Source organism: Thyridium curvatum, assembly GCF_004353045.1.
Source record: "Thyridium curvatum strain D216 chromosome Unknown NODE_1_length_1224711_cov_81.814160, whole genome shotgun sequence".
In the NCBI taxonomy this organism is placed as follows: Eukaryota; Fungi; Ascomycota; class Sordariomycetes; order Thyridiales; family Thyridiaceae; genus Thyridium; species Thyridium curvatum.
Window position 1 is genome coordinate 663,793 of NW_022156756.1, and position 20,817 is coordinate 684,609.

Consider the following 20,817-nt stretch of genomic DNA (forward strand, 5'->3'; position numbering starts at 1 on the left):
CGGGATTGGATTAATCACGAGCTCGTGAACCCCGTAGGATGCTGTTGAGAGGGTGCCGGCGTGTTCCATGCGAATTTCGCTCCGGGTGTGGGGAATCAGAAGCGAACTTCGCAAACCGGGGCCGGGCCGGTCCCTGCTCGGTTCTAAGTCTGAGATGTCCAATAATTGCATGTGCACAAGAGCTTGACCTGGCCGGACTTTACATCACGAAACTTAAAGTCCGCTGAGAATCAGATTGTTGATAATTTGATAGACCACATAGTAGATTAGATTATATGACACATCTAATTATAGGCCGGGGACCATCGGCAGATCACCCATGTCTGTCCCGAGCATCTGAAGAATCTCATCTACGTCCATAGGCCATGCATTCCACGACGAAGAAAAGTCATCCCATGGGTACTGCTGCCACACCTCGCCCTCGTGCTCTTGAACCTGCATCTCGGCCGGCTCATCTGCACTGCCGGGCACAGACAACGTGGTTGGACCCGCCACATACCGCTGCGGCGGCGTCGGGTGACTATTGTTGGAGCCCGGCGTGTTCATTCTCCTGATCTCCCCTACAGTATTCATCCCATCCACGACAACGTCGACGGGCGCCAGGTTGCCGGCGCCCGGCTTCGAACTGTGCAGCTGGCACATGACACGCTGGTCCTCGACGTATCGGCCCAGCTCCTCGATCATGCGCGCCGCGCGAGCAGACTCGTCCATCTCTGCTGTAGAACGCTGCCAGAAGCTCTGCGATATCTGGCGCACGTTGTCGCGCGCGAGGGCCTTGTCGGCGGGCGCCATGGCGCGGTCGACGGCTTGCAGCTTGAGGAGGTACATGGCGGCCATGACGTTGACGCGGAAGTAGTGCTTGGGGTAGAAAACCGAGATGACAGTTGATGCTGGACATATGTTTGAATTTGACTGGATTTGCTGTGTGGATGTAGTGAATAGCGTGGCTAAATTTGTAGCAGCTTCGAAGCCGCGATACCAGGCGGCGCGGGTCAGGGAGTTGTCGGGACCGGTGGGTATAATAGCAGCTTCTTCACCGCAGATGAGCTGGAATGCGCAGAGGCGGAGTTTAGCTGCCAGAATGTCGATCTGCACGTGCGCTGAAGGCGGCACGGGCAAGTGGTGTGCAACGGACTCGAGATCCCGCTCGAGGACGTCTACGAGCGACCTGCGCATGTGGCCGGTCGAGGCTTGGGTTAGAACGGCTGACGCACGTATTGAATATCTCTCAATCTCTAGATGAGCTACGAAATCTGGTGGAAGGCTTGATTGTACCCGTTGTAGTACAAGAGGCTCGAGATGGGCCACGGATGCCATCGGCGGTGCAAGTGCAAACTCGCTACTGAGGCTGTATTTACGAGTTGAAGGTTAGCGAATCAGTTGCTTATAAGTGAAAAGATATGTATCACAAGGCACTTACGAGGTGCTGACCCAAAAGCATCCAAGCCAAGTCTTCAGCCCAAGCAGTCTAGCCTCTTCAGAGGGCTCTGCGATACCCGGCCGTGGCTGTGGTTTGGTGTCATCCAGGCCCATCTGTATCGCAGCGGAGACTGCCAGACTGCAGTAGTTCCAGCTTGGATCATCCCTCTGGTAGCGCACCTCGAAGGGCCATAGCGAGAACATCAACAGGGCTTGTATAGTGTAGACACTCTGTATTGATTCGACAAGGTGTTCTGACAGCAATCGCTTCAAGGGTGTTAGGAGTACAGCCGAGTGTTGCCGATGCGCGGCGTGGTGACGAGTAGAGATGTACGCAATGGTCCAAAACAAGAGCTTGCTATCCTCGTATACCCTATCCACAGGCTTCCCTACATGAAGAATGGGCAAATGGCTGAGATAATGGTTTGAAAAGCTGCGGTATCATGGCGTGTGAGTCCCTGTGCTCGGTCAGGCAAATAGTATGGGCGTGTCCAACCCACTGTTCAAAAAGATCGGATATGGTTTGCATTTCCAAAACTACACCATAAAGGTCGTAAGAGTTGGCATCTTGGGATCCAAATGGCGATACAGGCTGGCCATGATGCCGCGGAGCTGGTATGCAACTCTGCGGTTCTTGTCCTTCACTTCGATAGGACTGAACGAGTCTCTGAAGCTGCTCTTTCTCCTCCAGCACCTTTTCCAGCGCACTAGGATGTCGTCAGCACTAGACGAGGACGAGCAATTGCATATGTTGTGGGGTCGACCTACCCTCTTACTGCCCGCCTCTTGAAGGCCGGGTCCGACACGCAGTTCTTCCCCAAGCGCTCGCATCTACTACATGGCTGCGGGAATCGCTTAGGGGCATCGCATCGAAGCTATAGGAATGGCGACGTGAGTGACTGTACACACAGATGAAACCGAGGCAAAGTAGTGATCTTGTGGAGCGGGACCAGGGTCGAAGCACAACGGCTTTGAGGTACTCCACGGGCCTTTTGCGAAAATCGGCCGATGCGGGCAGAACAGGTTAGCCACCGAGTATAAAGACGCACCTTTACCTGCCTGCATGTTGTACAGGCCATGGAAGACCGTGTCATGTTGCTTTGCATTCTGCGTTCCGTATGTGCTAGTTGAGGAACGCTCCAAGCACAAACACTACGGGGGTATGAGCAAATAAAAATCTCAAAGTCTGCAGGCCTACAATTAAAGGATAAGAGCCATGGAACATGCTATGATAAGACTCGGACTTCGATTACGCTCGGATTTGGAGTTGCAGGGAGGCTGTGTGTAAGCTTGGCTGTGAGAAAGATTACCGTCGGCAAGAGGGCCTCAGGAGACAGTGGGGCTACACTGCCTCAAGATTATTGGACGTACGAGACATAAAATCTCCGTGTCCGTGTCCGTATCCGTGTCCACTCCTCGGTGTGTTCGTCCCAAAGCCCAACAAAGCATGGATGGGCACATCTCCAATTTGAGTGCCAATGAAAAAGATCTAGTCAAAAAAAAGTCTTGCAACTTCTCGAGACCACCTTGGTTTTATTCTAGAGCTAGGAAATCAGCTCTGTTTTTAACCCTTTCCTGCTACACCTATCACAACATAACGACACGGGACGACGAGAATAAGGATCAGCAGGACCTGCCTCGAAGCTATGGAAAGAGAGTTATCCTTTGGAGAAATCTCTGCAGTGGCCATATCTTGTGCTTGTTGCTATCACCACAAAGTCATATAGTTGTGCTGCTGTCGACGATAGAATATGGTTTCCCGCTTTATGATTAGATCATTGAATTAATCACATATCGATGAACTCATAGGGAACGATATTGGCTACCTACTACTAGACTGTATCAAAAGAACCACCCCGTACGTCTTCAGAAGTATCGGATGCTTCCAAAGCCAATTCTGCCAGTGGGGAAGGGAACCTCGAAAGCGAGCACGATGGTGTTTTGAAAGTTATGTAATACCGCATGTACGTCGTGTTAGGAAGTGGCTGGCTGAACCTCCATCCTAGGATCCCTTGATTGGTGGTACCTTCGCATTATTCATTGCTATCCATTTTCGTGACCAACTCCCCAGCAGCAACTTGAAGTCGGGATCCGAGATGGATCTCCACTTTCCCAAGATCTAAGATCAAGTTACACAAGAACCAGTCAGCTGAGCCTAATAATACATGAACGAAAGTCGGATTGTGTCTTTGATAGGATCCTCGAGGAACCAGGGAACTATGTCGTATGGATATATGAGTCTTTAGAGTTTTAGTCAGTGGGCTCAATGATAATTTCATAGCATCGGTCATCAATAGCACAAGATATGTAGTTTGCGTTGCAACCGAACTAGCATTGCTCGGGAACACCAAATGGCACAACAATCGGGGCGCGAGAACATGCATCAATAGCTGTACATTCGTTGGAAGAGCTGGCTAAGTCCGAAGTCCATGATGACCAAGCTCTGAGAGCCCACCACAGAGACGTTGTGACCAAAAACTAGGAACGACTGCATCAGAAAACTCACTCCATGCAAGCCACACTCGGTTTCATTCGGTCTCCATCAAGGTCCTGTGACAGCTTTGAAAGTGAGAGGATCGCTACAGACGCGGGATGTGCAACGAGATTATAAATGCATTGCTTTTGGAGGTCCGATCCGTTGCTGAAGCCTGGAGTTGAGCTCCCCGAGTGGGTGAACATGAAAGCAGCGGAAGTCTCACTCCTTGTCATCTTTGAAGCGCACTTTGTCCTTCATGAGCAGAAGTATAATCGTCAACATGACCTCTTCCAAGCCAGCGACCGAAACGATCATACAGCAGCAGGAAGAGCTCAAGCAGAGCTTGCCCTTTGCCGATGATCGTGATTTTGATGATGTGAATAGAGGCCTTTTAGGCACACTCGACCCCAATACCGTCACCAACGAGAATGGTGAAGTCGTCTGGGACAATGAAGCCTACGCCTTTCTCACTGAAGACTCTCCCAACGAAGCCAACCCTAGCCTGTGGCGGCAGTCAAGACTCACTGCCACGGCTGGCCTATATCGCGTCCACCCTCGGATCTACCAGGTCCGGGGACTTGACCTCTCAAACGTCACCCTCGTGGAAGGTGACGAGGGCCTTATTGTAATTGATCCTCTAACGTCGAAGGAGACAGCTCAAGCAGCTTTCAATTTGTACAAGCAATACCGGAGCGATCGACCCGTCAAGGCCGTCATCTACACGCATTCCCATGTCGACCATTTTGGCGGTGTCAAGGGATTTGTCACCCAGGACTCCGTTGACTCGGGTGCCGTTTCTGTTCTGGCACCCGAAGGCTTCCTCGAGCACGCTGTTTCGGAGAACGTCTTCACTGGCACGTCGATGAGCCGCCGTGCCGCCTACATGTACGGCGCAGCTCTTATTCGTGGACCACAGGGCCAGATTGGCGCTGGCCTGGGACAAACAGTCTCGACAGGGACCGTCACGCTCATCGCACCAACCGATATCATCACCCGGACAAAGGAGGAGAGGGTTATCGACGGGGTCAGAATCGTGTTCCAGATGGCACCCGATACCGAGGCCCCTGCCGAGATGCTCTTCTACTTCCCCCAGTTCAAGGCGTTGTGCGCTGCCGAAGACGCCACACACACATTCCACAACCTACTTACACTGCGCGGGGCGGTTGTCCGCGACTCGCACGGATGGGCCCGCATCCTCACCGAGACAATCGACCTGTTTGGCGACAAGACCGAGATCATCTTCGCCTCCCACCATTGGCCTACTTGGGGCAAGGACCGGGCCGTCGAGTTCCTCACGTCTCAGCGCGACCTTTACGCATATGTCCATGACCAGACCTTGCGCTTGCTGAACAAGGGCTACACCGGCATGGAGATAGCGGAACTCATGACCTTGCCTCCAGCCCTGGAAAACTCCTGGAGCGCCCGCGGCTACTACGGCTCCACCAGCCACAACGTCAAGGCCATCTACCAGCGCTATGTCGGCTGGTTCGACGGCAACCCGTCGCACCTGTGGGAGCACACCCCAGTCGAGAGGTCCAAGCGCTACGTCCACCTCGCGGGCGGCATGGAGCAGATGTTGGCCAGGGCCACGCACGCATTCGACTCCGGTGACTTCCGCTGGGCGGCCGAGTTGCTCAACCACGCTGTCTTTGCCCACCCCAACCAACCCCGGGCACAGGCCTTGCTGGCGGATACATACGAGCAGCTGGGCTACGGGTCCGAGAACGGCACCTGGAGGAACTTTTTCATATCGGGCGCGACGGAGCTGCGCTCGGGCAACTTTGGCACACCCACGGCCACCGCCTCGGCGGACGTCATCGCCCAGCTGACGCCCGAGATGCTCTTTGACTCGATCGCAATCCAGGTCGACGGGCCGAGGGCGTGGGACCAGAGACTCACGATCTATGTGGTCCTTACGGACAGAGCCAACCAGTCCGGCGGACCGGGCGATCCCGACAAGTACCGTCTGTGGCTCTCCAACGGGGCCCTAATCTACACGGCCGCGCCTCAACCGACCGCGCCAGACGCTACTATTACTGCCACGACCCGCACGCTGCCCGCTCTCGTCTTGTACGGCCTTGATCCCGAGCAACTTGAGAAAGAGGGGATCGTGGTCGATGACCCATCGAATGTGCTTGGAACTCTGGCCGGGCTGCTCGATCCAGGCGACCCCAACTTTAACATCGTGACACCTTGAGCAGATTATGATGCATTATGGAATTGGGAAGATTGCTTACCGTTGTTTGATCTATCTTTGGGATTTTCTTTGAATTGAGATTCGTACTTTTCTCTGGATCAAGTCCAATATCGTAGCCAATTCGACTGCTGAAAGAGAATTGACAATCTCGATTGAACTACGAACCTATACAAGAATGTGATGTTTTCCAACCCGCGACTTCCGCCATCCCTTGGCTAAAACGCCGTTTCCTTCCCAGGAACCTTTTACACCAGAGCAGCAAGAAGAAGAGAACCGCCAACAGCCATAGCAGAGCTGAGATACCCAACCAACTTGGTCGCGCCAGCAACTACAACCACGACACCAGTGGCGTTAGCCGTCGGCGCAGGAGGGTTCTGCTGGAAGACCACGCCGCCAGCGCACCCAGAAGCAGAAGAGCACGCCTGCGGCTGGTATACGGTGCCGTTGTCCCCGCCGGCCCAGGGCACGGCGCGGTACACGACCAGCGAGCCACAGCCCGTGCCGCTGCAGCCCGCCGGCACGTAGCGGAAGCCGCCTGCGCAGCTGCACGCCTCGATGACGAAGACGACCTCTCCCGGTCGCGGGCCGCCCTGGCACAGCTCGAAGAAGTAGCCAGCAGCGTTGCAGAAGCCCGTGGCGCACGAGCCGCCGCCGTTGGGAGTGGCAGTGACGGTGGCCACTGCCGTGACGACTGTGGTGCCGGTCGATGTGCTCTGGGCGGCGGTCGTGGGGGCAGTGGTCGCCGGGGCGGAGGAAGTCGCGAGGGGCGAGTACTCGTAGATGGCGAGCAGGGCGTTGGCGGGCACGCTACCCGTGGCCTGGCGGCGGGTGTCGTAGCGTCGGAGGAGGTTGGTCGAGTTACCGCGATAGCCGCCGCAGTTCTCGAGGGCATTGCCGGGGCAGGGGATGCTGCAGCGGTCGCGGGCGACCTCGATGACCGCATCGTACGCGTTGGCGCAGTAACAGTCGCTGTGTTTTCATGTCAGTATGGAGATGAAAGGCGGAGGTCGCTTGGCGTGACCAATGGTGCAAACCAAAAACATTCATATCAAGGTGTGAAAGATAGAGGATATTTGCACATACTTGACGTGTGTACCGGAGTAGAGGCTTCCTGCACACCCAGCGATGCACATCTCCAGAGTCATCTGGTTGCTGGAGAACTGGAGCTCGAACGATGGGTAGTTTTGCACCGATCCCGTGCATGCCTTGAAAGCGAACTGGCCGATACGCGGAGGCAAGGGGTCCACTGAAGATGAAGGGGATGCGGACTGAGTGCCTGTGCTAGAGGACTGAGCGGCGCTGCTAGAGGGCGGGACGCCTGTGCTAGAGGATTGTCCAGACGTAGGAGGCACCGTCGAAGGGGAGCCTGTGCTGGAGGACTGAGTAGACGTGGGCGGGACAGTCGAAGACTGCGATGTTGCCGAGCTGGTCGGAGCGGACGAAGTAGAGGAGCCGGACGTCGTAGTGCTAGTGGCAGACGTTGTGGTGGTGCTGCTTACCGGAGCAGCCGCGCAAGTGCTGTTATTCGCGGTCCTGCCGTAGACGCACTGGCAGTTCACGTCACAAGTAGACCCGGGCTGGCCGTTAAGCTGGATTCCTAAGTCGCATTGCTCAACGCCGGAAGGGATGCTGGGGATATTAGAGCTATTTGTATCCACTACTCCGTTGCCACAGACATTTGGGACCGGGAGACAGTTGCCGTTCGTGTCGACCCCGACGGCGCATTGGCAGTTGGCGTCGCAGTTGGAGTTGGATAGACCGTTGAGAGCCAAACCAAAGTCGCATTCCTCATTAAAAGCACGGTCAATCCAACCGTTGCCACATGCCGGGGCAACCATTTCTCGCCCGAGAACATACGGAGCTCCAGGGGGCGCAGGGTTGGGGGTCTCGGCGTTGGCCGAGGTGATGATCCAGTCGAACCCGGAGGAGTTGGTGTCAGGACGGTCGATGAAGACTTCACGCACGGCACATTGCCACGCACGGAGCTGTGCCTCGGTTACGGCAGGGAAGATGACCGGCTGCGCGCCGCCGCGGTAGGTGGCGTCGCTGGATACACATCCGCTTGGTGGCGACTGATGCGGAGCGCGCATAGCGAACGTCCCGAAGCCAGACAGGGCTGGTACGGTCGCCGGGTTCCCGAAGACATTGGAGTAGTAGCAGCCCAGAGAGAGGTACAACCCGATGGCCGGTTGTTGCGTCAGTCTGTATGCCGCGTCGAGAGCAAAGTTTTCAACATCAGTAAGATCAGCAGATGCATTAATCGCCAGCCTTCTGGCACGTTCGTCCGCGAGGCTGGTGCCGATGAGCTCAATACGACCAGAGACTGCCTTGGCCAGCTTCTCGCTTGTCGCAGTGTCGAGAAAGCTAAGTTGATTCGGGTCGCAGACACCGGCATCGCTGATAAAGATTCCGTTATATCGACCCAGATCTTCGAGACTCATGCTTTGGAATTGAGAAGTGCTGACTCCGGTTACGTTGAATCCATTGTTACGAAGGACCTGGTTCTCGACGCCTGTGGCATCGAAGGTACTGAGCACGAGAACATTGATGAGCGGGATGGCGGACGTGAGGCCTACCAACCCGCCAGAGAGGAGGGCAAGTTGCTTGAGGAGCATTGTGGTCGTCTTTCCAGTAGTAAGGAGTGAACGGCCGCAATCGACCAGGGTAAATGAATGACTGATAGTGAGTGACTGGATCGAGAGCTTGTTCTCGGGGAGGATAATGGGGACAAAGAATCGGCGCCCAGGCTTCAAATATCCAAGCGGCCGTCAGAACCAGACGCGCGCCAGTCCAGTGACATACGGCGTGGTCTCTTCACGGCCGTACGGGCGGTCCCGAAAGAATGCATGGTGGTCCTAGATGCTCGAGTCGCGATGCTGCCCATTCCGCGACAGAGGCCCTGAACCAGAATGGAATGAAGACTATGTGAGTACTGTGCTACCAGTGACAAGTCTGTCATAACGTTAAAGACAAGCTTATTGCCGCCAACTTTGCCCCGGCTTGGCGCCACCATTCCGGCTTGGGCCCTCCGACCTATCATGCAGCCAGATTTACCGACAGCACATAGCTAGCACCCGCTGTCAAATGACAATGTGGAACTGATTTTGTTCGTGTTTACTGCGAGCTGCCCTGATAGATGCTGCCAATGGACAGAAGGCAGTGATCCTGGTTTCCGACTGACCTTTGTTTCACACCGCGAGTCGAGGCCTGTTCTTGTCCTGGTCGGTGTTCGCATTCCAAAAGTGCTGAGTATCACCAATCATGGCTCTGTCCCAAGGAGCCTGGCACGCTTTTACCACAAGCCCCCCATGATGCCGCCCGTGATGCTGCCGTGATGCACGTAGGGACGTTCCCGGGCTTCCCGAACCTGGCGAAGGTTGATGGTGCCGGCCGGTATGTATGATATGTGTTGCTTTCAGCGATTTTGCAAGCCACGCCCTTTTCTCTGTTCAAGTGAGAGATGTGTGGCCTGGTGTCGACTCTACCTAGTCCAACCTTGGCCACCTGTCAGTATTCGTAAGGGCGAGCTGCTCCGCAGTTCACTAAATGACAACACCCGCGAGACGCGTCTCCTGCGTTTAGTGACTACCTCTTGGACTCTAAAATGTCCAACATGGTGCTTGCTCGCACGAGCATTTTCAGTCCTGGATCTTGAGACAGACGTACACAATGCGTCGCAACTTAGATTCATTGTGGAAGTGCGGGTTGCTGTCTTGCCTGGTTCTCAACTGAATCTATTTTGCCGTCTCAAGAATCGAAGATCACGGAAAGAATACCGCCAAGAACTCTTCGACACGCTAACTACATGTCCATTCCATCAACCCACGAGCCTAGTAAGGCTGCTACAGCGTATCCATCTAGTTCCCATAACGGATTAATGCTGTCTTCCTCAGGCTTTATCTGAAATCTCTTATATATAGTCCGCCATTTTCGGACCTGTGGATCCATTTCGTTTACCGTTTATGGAATACCAGTACGGAGTCCAGTCGAGCAAAGCAGTCAGTCATGCGAGGGGATCGGAACATGCCTTAACATCAAACGCGTCCCCATCAGATGAGTCCTCTCCTGCAAACTGTTTCGCTACCATACATGTAGGTATACAACTCTCTAGCTCTGTGATTCCTATTAGGTAGTCAAGCTAAAATTTACTTATTGACACTTGTTGGAAACAGTCTTGTTTTAGTTGTCGTCTACCGCTTCTTTCCGCAGGATTATCCGGTACCCCCTCTCCCCCCCCCCCCCCCCCCCCCCCACTAACTGCAAGATGGGATTATCCCACTACCTCAAGTTGAAGAACCCCTTTGTGGAGGCTTGTTGTCCTTAAAGCTAAAGTTTGAAAACTCAGGTAGTGGCTGGCCATCCACCTATTGAAAAAGAGCGGTACGCGTAGAGGGTCTCCATTAGATGGTCAACCTGATCAGATACCGGATTGACTCCATGTTGACGTGACCCACGACCCCGAAAGTTGAGACTATCACCTCATCTCTGATAGGATGATGACGTACAGAGAAAATCAACCAAGAACATAACGTATTGTGACTAGCCTACAGTCTGCACTACCTCGTTGGATCAAAAGACCTCAAGCCTGCCGACACCCAGCCCGCACTCGGTGCTTTCGATCCTTCTCCACCCGAGAACTCTAAAAGGCAAACAACTGCAAAAGAAATCGTACATCATGAAGTAAGCGAACGAATTCAATGCTAGATAGATATAACAAAGATCGTCATGGTGCTGTGTGCCCCTTTACTGTAGTAGAAACCGATCCAGGCGATAGATTGTCTGCCTTCCGTCAGGCACTCCTATTCATTACTGATCGCGCGCCGCCGTGCCCTGAGATGGCGCACGTCGTGAACGCCGTTGCGCCGCGTTGGGCTCCGGATGCGCCTCTCCAGTTGCCGGCGCCTCCGGTGCCTCCGGAGGAACAGGCCCTCCGCGGTGTTCATTGGGATCCCTGCGCAGCCTGCCATGAGATAAGACGAACCGAGCTGGCTCGTGCTGCGCGTTTGGCCTTGTCGCTTCCTGTAGCTCGTCAAGGTACTCTGCCTCGCCAATATCATCGTCGAGCCTCTGATCCGGATGAGACGAGGAAGTGTCGTTGAAGTCAAAGCGCGCCTGGAGACGCGCTGCGTCCGGCGCCCGCAGGTCACCTCCGGGTTGCGGGTCCCGCGCTGCGCGTGGTCGTGTACGAGGCTGGATCTTCCAAGGGTCGCCCATAGGCATCATGCCGCGGCCCGGAAGGTACTCGCGGCCCGGATCCGATCCCAGTCCCCGATATGCCGCTGCCGCCGCCGGATACGGACCCCCTAGAGTGCGTGGCCTTTGAGGGTCAGAGAATGTAGTCCACGAGTCATCATATTGTCCCAGCTGTCGCGGTGGTGATCGAGCTGACTCACCACTCATACTCCTGCGCTCCAGGACGTCCATTATCATCAAGACCTGTTCGACTTGGCTCCTGGTCATCGTCGAGCCAGCGGCAGTGACGTCGCTCGGTGCGCCGCCTCTATAACTCTCCGGTGGTGGCGGCAAGCCTCCGGTATATGACCCTCGGAGACGCTGGAGCGTATCCCAGTCCTGCGGTCCCCTCCAACTGTCCCCTCCAGGCTGTTGTAGGAACGGATTCGCATCCGTCAGCGGCCTCGCATCTTGCGTGAGAAGGCCACCACCCCTCGGAGGCGGACCCCGGTAGCGCTCAAGCAGACCCCTCAAAGTCGTCAACTCTCGCTCGCTGAGCCCGAAGTCGTCATGATCGCCCTCGGAGCGCGAGCCCTTCTCCCTCTCACGCTTGAGCTTGTGCCTCAGCTCTCGCACCTCGCGCTCGGCGGCCTGCCGTCGCGCCTTTTCCGCGCTGACATCGCTCTTCTCCGCCTGCCACAGCTTGAGTGACTCGAGGTCCTCCTGCAGCCTGTCGATCTCGTCCTGGACGTTGTCCGGCGACGAGTTGGCCCGCTTCGGCGGCCGGTGGCGCGGCGAGTAGTAGGACGTCGGGTGGGAAGGCTTGCTTCGGCTGTGGGAGTGCTTGGAAGAGTGGTGCTTGTGGTAATTCGGATCAGGCGGGTATGTCGACGGGGCGGTCCCGGAGCGATACATCCCCGGACGGGGATCTTTCCTTGACGGGTAACCGCCGGCGCCGCCGGGCGGGTAGCCTGGTGCGAACGGGCTAGGACCCGGCCGCGAAGCGTTAAACCCAGTCTGCGAGCCCGGACTGTAGCCATAGTCTGACGGGTCGGGTGCTATCGGGGCGAAAGGATTCGAAGGGTTCAGCTGCGGAGTGGCATACTCCGGGCTCCTAGATCTTGGCGCAAACGGGTTGGGGTCAATAACTGGTTGGTAGTAGGGAGTGTCCATACTGGCGTGCATCTGCGACGGATGATAGTGGTGATGATGACTGGAGCTCTCCGTCCGCAGCCCGTGATGCCGACGGCGGCTGCGGTTCTCCTGCTTGCGTTTTGCGGACCGGTTTTGCCCTGTCGGCTTCTCGCCCTCGTCGCCGCTTTTCTTGGGTTCTTCCACCTGTGGTTCCGGCTCTGCGTGCACCTCCTCGCAGTTCTGTCGGTCCTCTTCAGCCATCGAGGCGAATGATGCTCAGCTTGTGGCGGGTCGATCGCTTTTCAGTGATGAAAGAGGTGGGTCTGGGTCCAGAGTCGGATAGAAAGTGGCGACAAGGCCACCAGGATTTGGGGGCTGATGGCTCAGGATCACGAACGCAGGATGACCTGTCGAGGGCCCATGCAATGGTTATCGGGCTGTGGTGGCCTGTCTGACGGCCCAACCCCGGGAGCAGCCGCTTGGGTTGGGTCGCGCACCAAGGGGGTGTCGCTGTCGGACATGTCCACTTGGACAGGCAGATAGAAAGCTACCCAAGCACTATTTACTACGAATCAGGATACAGGCATATGCTTTGGTACACGAAACTCCGGCAGCCAGTCTGGCTGTACCTTGGTGACGAATGATCGGCAAGCTATGCCTGATGCTACGAGAAGAATGGGCATAGATCCTGCCTGTACCAAATCGAAAGGACCTGCTGTATCACTGAGAACAGGAAGACATTATGTGGGTGGGCGCTCAAAGGCAATGGTGCTGGTCTGCAAGTGCTGTAGAAATTATTGGCCAACTATCAAGCAGCCAACCGGGAGTGCTTTTTCTGCATGGAAAGTCGCCAGCTGCAGCAGCAACCCGTTGGGTGGGAGGGGCGAGAATGACCGCTATTCGAAGGATTACATGCAGTGGGAATTATGCACATCTTGTCCATTATGTGGCGCTCAATCATTGCTGGCCGCTTTCTTCCATACTCTCCGCTCACACATCGCGGCCAATGCCTGCGGTTTCAAGGAGCTGCAAAGTGACCACGTGGATCGCCTTTGGTAACCTGAGGTATGCTTGCAGTGACGTTGGTACTCTTTCCGGTTACTTGCGTTGAAGTCGAGCGCAGCCAAAGGAAACTTTCCGGGGAAGGACAAGTGGTTCGTTCCGAGTTAACTGCGATAGAGTAAATGGCGGAGATTTGATACATGAGACCAGCAACAACAGACAATTAGCAATCAAGCATTTCTCTGTTTCCGCATCTCAGACTCGATGAATTCTAGAACAGTTCCTCGAACTCCCTGTTCATCATGAGCGACCCCATCAACCACGTCAAACTGTACTGTGATACCTTGAGCGAGCCACTCGGCCTGAAGATCCCGCAATGTCTTGACCCTATCCCCAACAACCTCGACAGTGCGTATATGAGTCTTTGCGGCATCCTCCTCGCTGATTCCTTGCGCCTTTAATCGCTGGGTTCTGACCCAAGCCCAGAACTCCGCACCACCGTGACCATGCACATCCTCGCTCCCGACAACCATCTGTATTGGCACCTGGGCGATCACCTCCTTTTTGACGGTCCGCCCAAAGCGGTCCTCCACGTCTGCGATTCCTATTGGCCAGTTCTGCGTCTCGTCCAGGCTTGTCGCCTTGCCAGGAGCGCCGACGCTTGCCGCGGCAAGACGCTCCGGGTACAGATACAAGAACCGGTGAGTGAAATGCCCTCCACCCGAGAAACCTTCCAAGAATACCTTCTCCGTGTCGATGCCAGGCCATACTCGACCGACCTCATCCAACATAGACAGAAGCGCAAGATCGGCCCGCAGTGAATGAGAGCGCAGGATCTTGTATGAGCCGAGGTCGTCCGGCCCGTCAAGGTCACAAGGAAAGAGCGGGAAGAGCACGGCGCAGCCTAGCCTGTCAGCGAACCTGGGGTAGTCAAAGTCCAGGCCGCTTAGACGACGTCCAGTCCCGTGAATGTGGACAAGCAGTGGAAGCTTGGCCTCGGCTGAAGCTTTGGCGTTGTACTGCTCTTTGGGCACGTAAAGGGCGTAGGAGACGCGCGGCTCGCTGGGCAGAGACCGCAGCGGGATATGACCCACGAGGAATGCAGCCTCGAGGAATTCAGGAGGCACGTCGGCCGTAGAGAGAGATGTGCTCATCTTTGAACGACTAGCATGTGCAATGACCGGGCTTGACTGCAGATATCCAGCTTTCTCTTGAGAGCCTTGCGCCGTCTGGAATCCGCGTGTCTAATTTGTTGATACTAGATTCGATGGCAGGTTGGTATTCATGTCTCCGAGTTCGCTCTGTCAACTTGGGAAGCTAAGCATTGATAGCGCGACTCGAGTGCACTGCCTCCCAATTCTGCTCCGGAGCCGGGCTCGGCGGCGGGCTTAGCTAACTTCGCTTGTCCCGGAGACGGTACCAAAAGCCGCCTTGGGAGGATCACTTCTGTAGGATTACTAGTTGAAGTATTCGGCAGAGAGACCTCCATGTCCACATGTAAGGTTGTGATTGATCCGAGGTTGCAGTACAACCTTGCTATGTGAAGCGCGCAATTTGAAGGGCATGTTGGACCAGCACGTTCCAGACAGCACGCGATGTCTCATGACACGTTTACTGAGGTTGACCTATTTGTTCAAGCCAGGTTATCATACAAAGTGATGGTTTTAATCCTTCAAAGCTTTTTTTTTTTTTTTTGTTTTTACCAATATGAACAATATGTAGCCTATCTGTTCCATATCTATCTATTTGTTTCCAGGGAATTTGTCTGATGCTCCCGTGCTTTTTTAAGAATAATGCTATTTCTTGTGCTCAGGCCTCGCGGTCCTCATTGCTGGACCACTTGGAGAAGTCCTTGGCCTTGAGGCCCAGTTCGAACATCTTGTCAACCTCAATGGGCTGGCGACCGTTGAGCTCTGGTACATAGAAGTACGTCACCACAATTGCTATGGCCGTAACTCCGGCTATAATGAACCCAGTCTTGCCGCCCAGATCGCCTGCATCGGTGTTGTAAATGACGGGGTAAGTGGAGGCAAAAGATGCCAGTGGCGAGACCCTGTGTGAATGAAAGCAGGCCAAACGTCTTTGCGCGGAGGGTGATGTACGAGACCTCACCGGCGACAACGTTGGAGGTGGGCTAAGCACCTACACCTGCAGCTGCAGCGACGAGCATCACGCATATGCCGAAGTACCTTTCCTCGTTGTTAGTATCAAGGGTTCAAACAAGTGTGGTGGAAAACACCATCGCTGTAGACTCACCGTTGCGCAAGCTGGCACAAAAAAGCACCCTGCCACTCCAAGTGAAAGCCAAAGGACAGTGATGACACCTAGACTAAGGATCAATAGCCTGCCCGTCCAAGAATCCAAAAAGCACATATGTTCAATACCGACAATGATACCGGCGATTAGGATCGTAGTGGCCGTACTCAAGGACATGCCCATAAGCACAAGGAAACAGCTTGAGTGACCAAGAACAGCCAGACCAAACAGCTGCTCGATCGAAGCACAGAAGCATGCAATCAGAGTCCGGCGCCGGTCAGGCGCGCTCGTCCACGGCAAGCAGCCCCTCCCCGGCGCCGGTGTCGCCCTGCGCACCCTCGTCGACAAGGACATCCCCTTCATCCTGCTCACCAACGGCGGCGGCAAGACGGAGGCCGAGCACGCCGCCCTGCTGAGCGAGCGGCTCGGCGGCGTCCCCATCTCGGAGGGCCAGTTCGGCCAGTCGCACACACCCTTCCGCGCCCTCGTCCCGCGCTACCGGGACGCCACCGTCCTCGCGCTCGGCGGCTGCGGCGACGCCGTCCGCCGCGTGGCGCAGCACTACGGCTTCCGGCACGTCGTCACCACGTCCAACGTCTTCCGGCGCGGGGATCGCGTCCACCCTTTCCCCGAGATGACGCGCGCGACTGGTGCCTCGACCTGCAGGTCCTGGTCGACCTCCTGCTCTCGGCCGGCGGCGTTATGGGCACGCGCTCCCCGCGCAACGGCGACTCCCGCCTGCCCAACTGCGGCTACCAGCAGGACGGCCAGCCGGCGCTGTACTTCTGCAACCCGGACTTCGAGTGGCCGACGCAGCACTCGCACCCGCGCCTCGGGCAGGGCGCCTTCCGCAAGACCTGCGCGGCGTCTGGGCCGGCGCCACGCGCGGGCGCGCGGAGCTGCTGTACGAGGTGTGCGGCAAGCCGACCGAGACGACGTACGCGTACGCCGAGGAGGCGCTGTGAGGGTATCGACAGCCGGTGGCGATGACGACGGCGACGGGTATGCCTGTCGGCGGGGAGGAGGAGGCGCCCGAGATCGAGACGGTGTCCATGGTCGGCGACAACCCCGAGAGCGACATCTGCGGCGCCAATAGCTACATCTCCGCCCGCGGCGCCGCGTGGAAGAGCATCCTGGTCGAGAGCGGCGTGCACGGCGTTGGCAGCGAGCCTGCGCATGAGCCGGACTTTACTGTCGCCGACGTCGGCAAGGCTGTGGCCATGGTTCTGGAGATGGGGAGGAAGGATGTCCGGCAAGAGAAGGACGAGGTTGCGCATGTTGGCCGGCTTATTGATGTGGTGGTGCTGGAGGACAAGGACGAGGCCACAGAGTCGACGGTGACTGTTCGGGAGCTCAGCGAGGGCAATTCCGATAGCGACGGCGTCGCCACGCCGCCCGTCCTCACCATCGAGATACCAGCCCATGTAGCTCAGGATCTCCCGACAGTGGTGACTATCATTGACTGAGGCATTCTTGGCGGGTACAGCTCTTCTAGCGAGAGCGTGTAGATTTCTTTGCACAGCAAGTAGCGCAAGTCTGCGTCATTATTAGCGGATGGCGTTTGGGACAAATTAGACAAAACTCTAGATTGTGAGGGATAGAATTATAGAACTACTATTAGAGATGGGCATACTACACGTCTCTGCAGCTAGGAGCATCGAGAAGGCGTGACGATCTTTGATACTTGCTGAGTACTCTGTCAGATTTTCCAGTCAGTCAAACATGTTTGTCACAAGAGCTGAATTTGGAGAAGTATGAATCGACACCGAATCTTGTGGTACCCGTTCCGATACCCATGATGACCAGCTTGCTCCATTGCGAGCTCTCTGAATTCGGCAACAAGCAAATACCAAAGCAAACTGCCTAGGCACATGGGTATGAATATGTGCCGCTGACGATCTAACCCTCCTTTATCATCTGCTCCTCTGTCGTCTTCGCCTCTGTGGTCTACTCCTCTGTGGTCTGCTCCTCTGCAGGCTGCTCCTTTGTCGTCTCCAGCCAGATTGTGGATTCGATCCCCGTAGGGCCCAGCGGGTGCCTGGCCTCGCCGCCGGGGCCGTCGGAATTGACGGCGATGACGAGATCGGAAAAGCCAATGCCCCTCTCTTGCATACGGTCGAGATACTGATTGGTCTCGGCAGCGCGCACCGCCACCGTCGAACGGGAAGACCCCTGGGGCACGCCCACGTCGAGGGTATACAAGTTTCGGCCGCTAGCAACGGGCTCGGAGCCGAGGATGCTGGAATAGAGACGAGCGTACTCGGCCACCAAGTCTTCGGGCACGAGGATGTCGCAGGCCGCGATGCCGGTGGCGCCGCAGGGGTGCGTCGTCTTCTGCTCGTCCTGGCTTGGGACCCGGTCGGCGCGCGGCGTGACATCGTGGCAGAAGAAGGGAACGTCGATCCTGCCATTGGCAAAGAACTCCGGGTCGGGCGTCTTGTCGGCCCGGGAGAACTCTGGCCGCGTGACCTTCCACTTGATCTCCGCGCCGCCGGCCTTCTTGCGCGATCCCGCGATCGGCTGGCCGTATTTGACGCCGAGGCCGGCGTCTTTCTCGGGGCCATCGGACAGGCGGCCGTTGACCGCGCCCACCGACTCCTCGGCGGAGTGGGTCATGTCGGTGATGGCGAAGTCGATGAGTCCGGGGGACTTGGGGCCCCAGCATCTCATCGGGAGGTTTTCATCGTCAAGAGACGGCGGTGTGTCATACCAGTTGAAGATCTCGAGGTAGGTTCCATCAGCGAAGATGATCAGTTTGTTGCGAGACGGCTGGCCGGTGTGGTAGCCTCCCGGGGTGACGGTGAAGTTGTCGGTAACCCAGGCAGGCAGGTTTTCAAAGAAGTGATTATCGACAAGAAGAACGATGTGATCTTGCTGGGTGGAAGTCATGGTGCACGCTTTGATGGTGGAGCACTGTCTGTCGCACGGTGGTTTGTGGTGGTTTGACTGTCCAGTGATCTTTTTGCGAGTGAGTGTGAGCCAATGAGTAGTAACTCAAAAGAGTTTGTTTACATGACGTGTTGAGAGTCGAGACACGAATGAGCCCCCGCCCCGCGCTAAGGACCCCGCGCCCTCCGCACCCGGGCCGGGATGCAGGAGGGAGGATCTTTGTTGCCCGACGGATTGGCCGCCGCATACTTGGGGGACTGTGAATGTGGCCGGGATGTCTTGTTGCGGTTGTTTAGTCGTGACGCCTCGTCTTCCAAACCGGGGCATTTTTGATATGCCCGGAAACAGTGCGAGCCAAGCCGGCCTCGTACCAGGGCCCGACTCAACGCCCGTCACCCTCATCCATGGCTCGATACAGTGCATGAGTGCACCTCTGGTAACTTCTTAAGTAGGTAGGTAGGTAAGTAGGTAGGTAGGTATGTTACGTAGGTAGCACTTGCTTGGTCACTACGCTATGTGATTCAACCAAAAACCGGCTTCCGCTCTAGATATAAAATCGACGTGGCTCGCCCAATCTCCTTGGACAGTCGAATCTACTCGGTGCAATAGTTCTCTCTCAGCCATGGCAGCCGAACAGCATTACGACACGATCGTCGTCGGTGCAGGAATCGCGGGACTCGCCTTTGCCTCCCGCCTGCTGCAGGCAAATCACACAGCCAACGCCGCCAATCGCCTGCGGGTTCTGGAGGCGCGGGACCGAATCGGTGGCCGTATAGCTTCTGTTCATGTCCGGAACTGCCGTTTGGACACCGGCGCAAACTGGATTCACGGAACCGGCAATGCTGAGAACCCAAACCCACTGATGGGCATTGCTCCGCACAAGCGATCCAGGGAGATGAGAGGTTCTGTCCTTTTCCAAGCCCCCAGCAGAGAGCACTATCTCAAGGGTAGAAACATCGGTTCCACCGGAGAATGTTTGGCGGGAGATCTTCCAGACCCAGCATCACACGCGGCATGCCCTGCAACGGCAGTGGAAGATGCAAAGTCCGCCGGCGGCTTATCGATTCCCGCCAACCTGGCTCGACTGATCGTTTCCAGTCACCAGAACGCACTCGACACAGTACAGGATCTTGCTGCTACAATTTCGGCCAAAGATGCAAAAGAAATGTCTGCGCTGCGAGCGCTAGTGGATTCAATAGCATTTCAAAGCTCATTCGAGCTCGTGCCAAGAGAATACCATCACGAACTAGGTGCCTTATTCCAAGGCATGGAAAACATGGAGGCTGCTCCGCTTGTTGCAGAGACCGCGGAACCTGGACGTCCCGAGAGCGAGCCTGGCCTCGGATTGCTCGAGTTTGCGGTGGACAGTTTTGATGGCGAGCAAGCCTTCCTCCAAGATGGATATGGTGCGGTCGTCGACGAGCTCGCCAAGCCCATTGTTGAGGCTGGCGCTCTATCACTGGAGACGGTTGTCACGCGAGTCGACTGGACCGCGAACCCCATCGTCATTGAAACAAGTCAAGGGAACTTCACTGCAAGGGAAGTTGTGTGCACTTTGCCCCTCGGCGTGCTCAAAGACACCCGCAAAGACGCCATGTTCACGCCAGAATTACCACCAGATAAGCAAGACGCGATAGAACGCCTCGGCTTCGGCACGCTTGACAAGGTATTTGCAGTCTACTCGAGGCCGTGGTGGAACGACGAACTTTACAGCTCCGCCCTCAAGAATGGGCTCATTGAAATGCATGGTCAGGACAAGAACGAGATGCCTGACTCGTTCCTGGGTTTCACCTCCGAGTTGAGCGGCATCTCCATAGGCCATGACGGCTCTGTCTCTCCCGATGTGTACCGGCTGCCAGTTCTGAACCTTCACACCTTGACAGACCAGCCTGTGCTTTGCGCTTTTGTGTCTTGTAGGTCTGCCACCACAGTGGAAGGGATGAAGGACGAGGATGTTGGTGCACTGTTCCATCGAACACTTACTCGGTGGTTCGGAACCGAGCCGCCAAGGCCGGATGCCGTGCACGTCACGAGGTGGGCACAAGACCCTTACTCAAGGGGTGCTTACAGCCACATGATCACGGGCCTGTCCGACGCCAGCCACAAAGAGGCCCTCCAAGTGCCTTTAATTAATGAAGCCGGCGGCGTGCTGAGATTTGCTGGCGAGCATTGCTCTCGGGATCATTTTGCCATGGTTCATGGCGCTTTGCTGGATGGTTGGAGGGCAGCTGATGCCTCGCTGAGAGACTTTCAGGGACTCTGAGCTGAGTCT

The 20,817-nt window shown here is 56.1% G+C and overlaps 8 protein-coding genes across 8 annotated transcripts; 3 read left to right on the plus strand and 5 right to left on the minus strand.

The window, feature by feature from the left end:
• Positions 1-288: 288 nt before the first annotated feature.
• On the minus strand, positions 289-1,612 carry E0L32_000201 (uncharacterized protein; the record flags this gene model as incomplete). The annotated part of the gene is made up of 3 exons (XM_031136143.1): positions 289-1,348; positions 1,421-1,550; positions 1,600-1,612. 3 exons carry the CDS (start codon positions 1,610-1,612, stop codon positions 289-291), a joined length of 1,203 nt encoding a protein of 400 aa, XP_030997578.1.
• A 2,563-nt stretch (positions 1,613-4,175) lies between these two features.
• On the plus strand, positions 4,176-6,092 carry E0L32_000202 (uncharacterized protein; the record flags this gene model as incomplete). The annotated part of the gene is made up of 1 exon (XM_031136154.1): positions 4,176-6,092. One exon carries the CDS (start codon positions 4,176-4,178, stop codon positions 6,090-6,092), a length of 1,917 nt encoding a protein of 638 aa, XP_030997579.1.
• Positions 6,093-6,337: 245 nt separating this feature from the next.
• On the minus strand, positions 6,338-8,707 carry E0L32_000203 (uncharacterized protein; the record flags this gene model as incomplete). The annotated part of the gene is made up of 2 exons (XM_031136165.1): positions 6,338-7,061; positions 7,176-8,707. The coding sequence occupies 2 exons, from the start codon at positions 8,705-8,707 to the stop codon at positions 6,338-6,340; spliced, it is 2,256 nt and encodes a 751-aa protein (XP_030997580.1).
• A 2,191-nt stretch (positions 8,708-10,898) lies between these two features.
• On the minus strand, positions 10,899-12,659 carry E0L32_000204 (uncharacterized protein; the record flags this gene model as incomplete). The annotated part of the gene is made up of 1 exon (XM_031136176.1): positions 10,899-12,659. One exon carries the CDS (start codon positions 12,657-12,659, stop codon positions 10,899-10,901), a length of 1,761 nt encoding a protein of 586 aa, XP_030997581.1.
• A 971-nt stretch (positions 12,660-13,630) lies between these two features.
• Positions 13,631-14,554, minus strand: E0L32_000205 (uncharacterized protein; the record flags this gene model as incomplete). The annotated part of the gene is made up of 1 exon (XM_031136187.1): positions 13,631-14,554. One exon carries the CDS (start codon positions 14,552-14,554, stop codon positions 13,631-13,633), a length of 924 nt encoding a protein of 307 aa, XP_030997582.1.
• A 333-nt stretch (positions 14,555-14,887) lies between these two features.
• On the plus strand, positions 14,888-17,122 carry E0L32_000206 (uncharacterized protein; the record flags this gene model as incomplete). Its single annotated transcript, XM_031136198.1, has 6 exons — positions 14,888-14,897; positions 15,214-15,316; positions 15,377-15,419; positions 15,472-15,600; positions 15,907-16,593; positions 16,634-17,122. 6 exons carry the CDS (start codon positions 14,888-14,890, stop codon positions 17,120-17,122), a joined length of 1,461 nt encoding a protein of 486 aa, XP_030997583.1.
• Positions 17,123-17,603: 481 nt separating this feature from the next.
• On the minus strand, positions 17,604-18,545 carry E0L32_000207 (uncharacterized protein; the record flags this gene model as incomplete). The annotated part of the gene is made up of 1 exon (XM_031136209.1): positions 17,604-18,545. The coding sequence occupies one exon, from the start codon at positions 18,543-18,545 to the stop codon at positions 17,604-17,606; it is 942 nt and encodes a 313-aa protein (XP_030997584.1).
• Positions 18,546-19,167: 622 nt separating this feature from the next.
• Positions 19,168-20,808, plus strand: E0L32_000208 (uncharacterized protein; the record flags this gene model as incomplete). The annotated part of the gene is made up of 1 exon (XM_031136220.1): positions 19,168-20,808. The coding sequence occupies one exon, from the start codon at positions 19,168-19,170 to the stop codon at positions 20,806-20,808; it is 1,641 nt and encodes a 546-aa protein (XP_030997585.1).
• Positions 20,809-20,817: the final 9 nt, after the last annotated feature.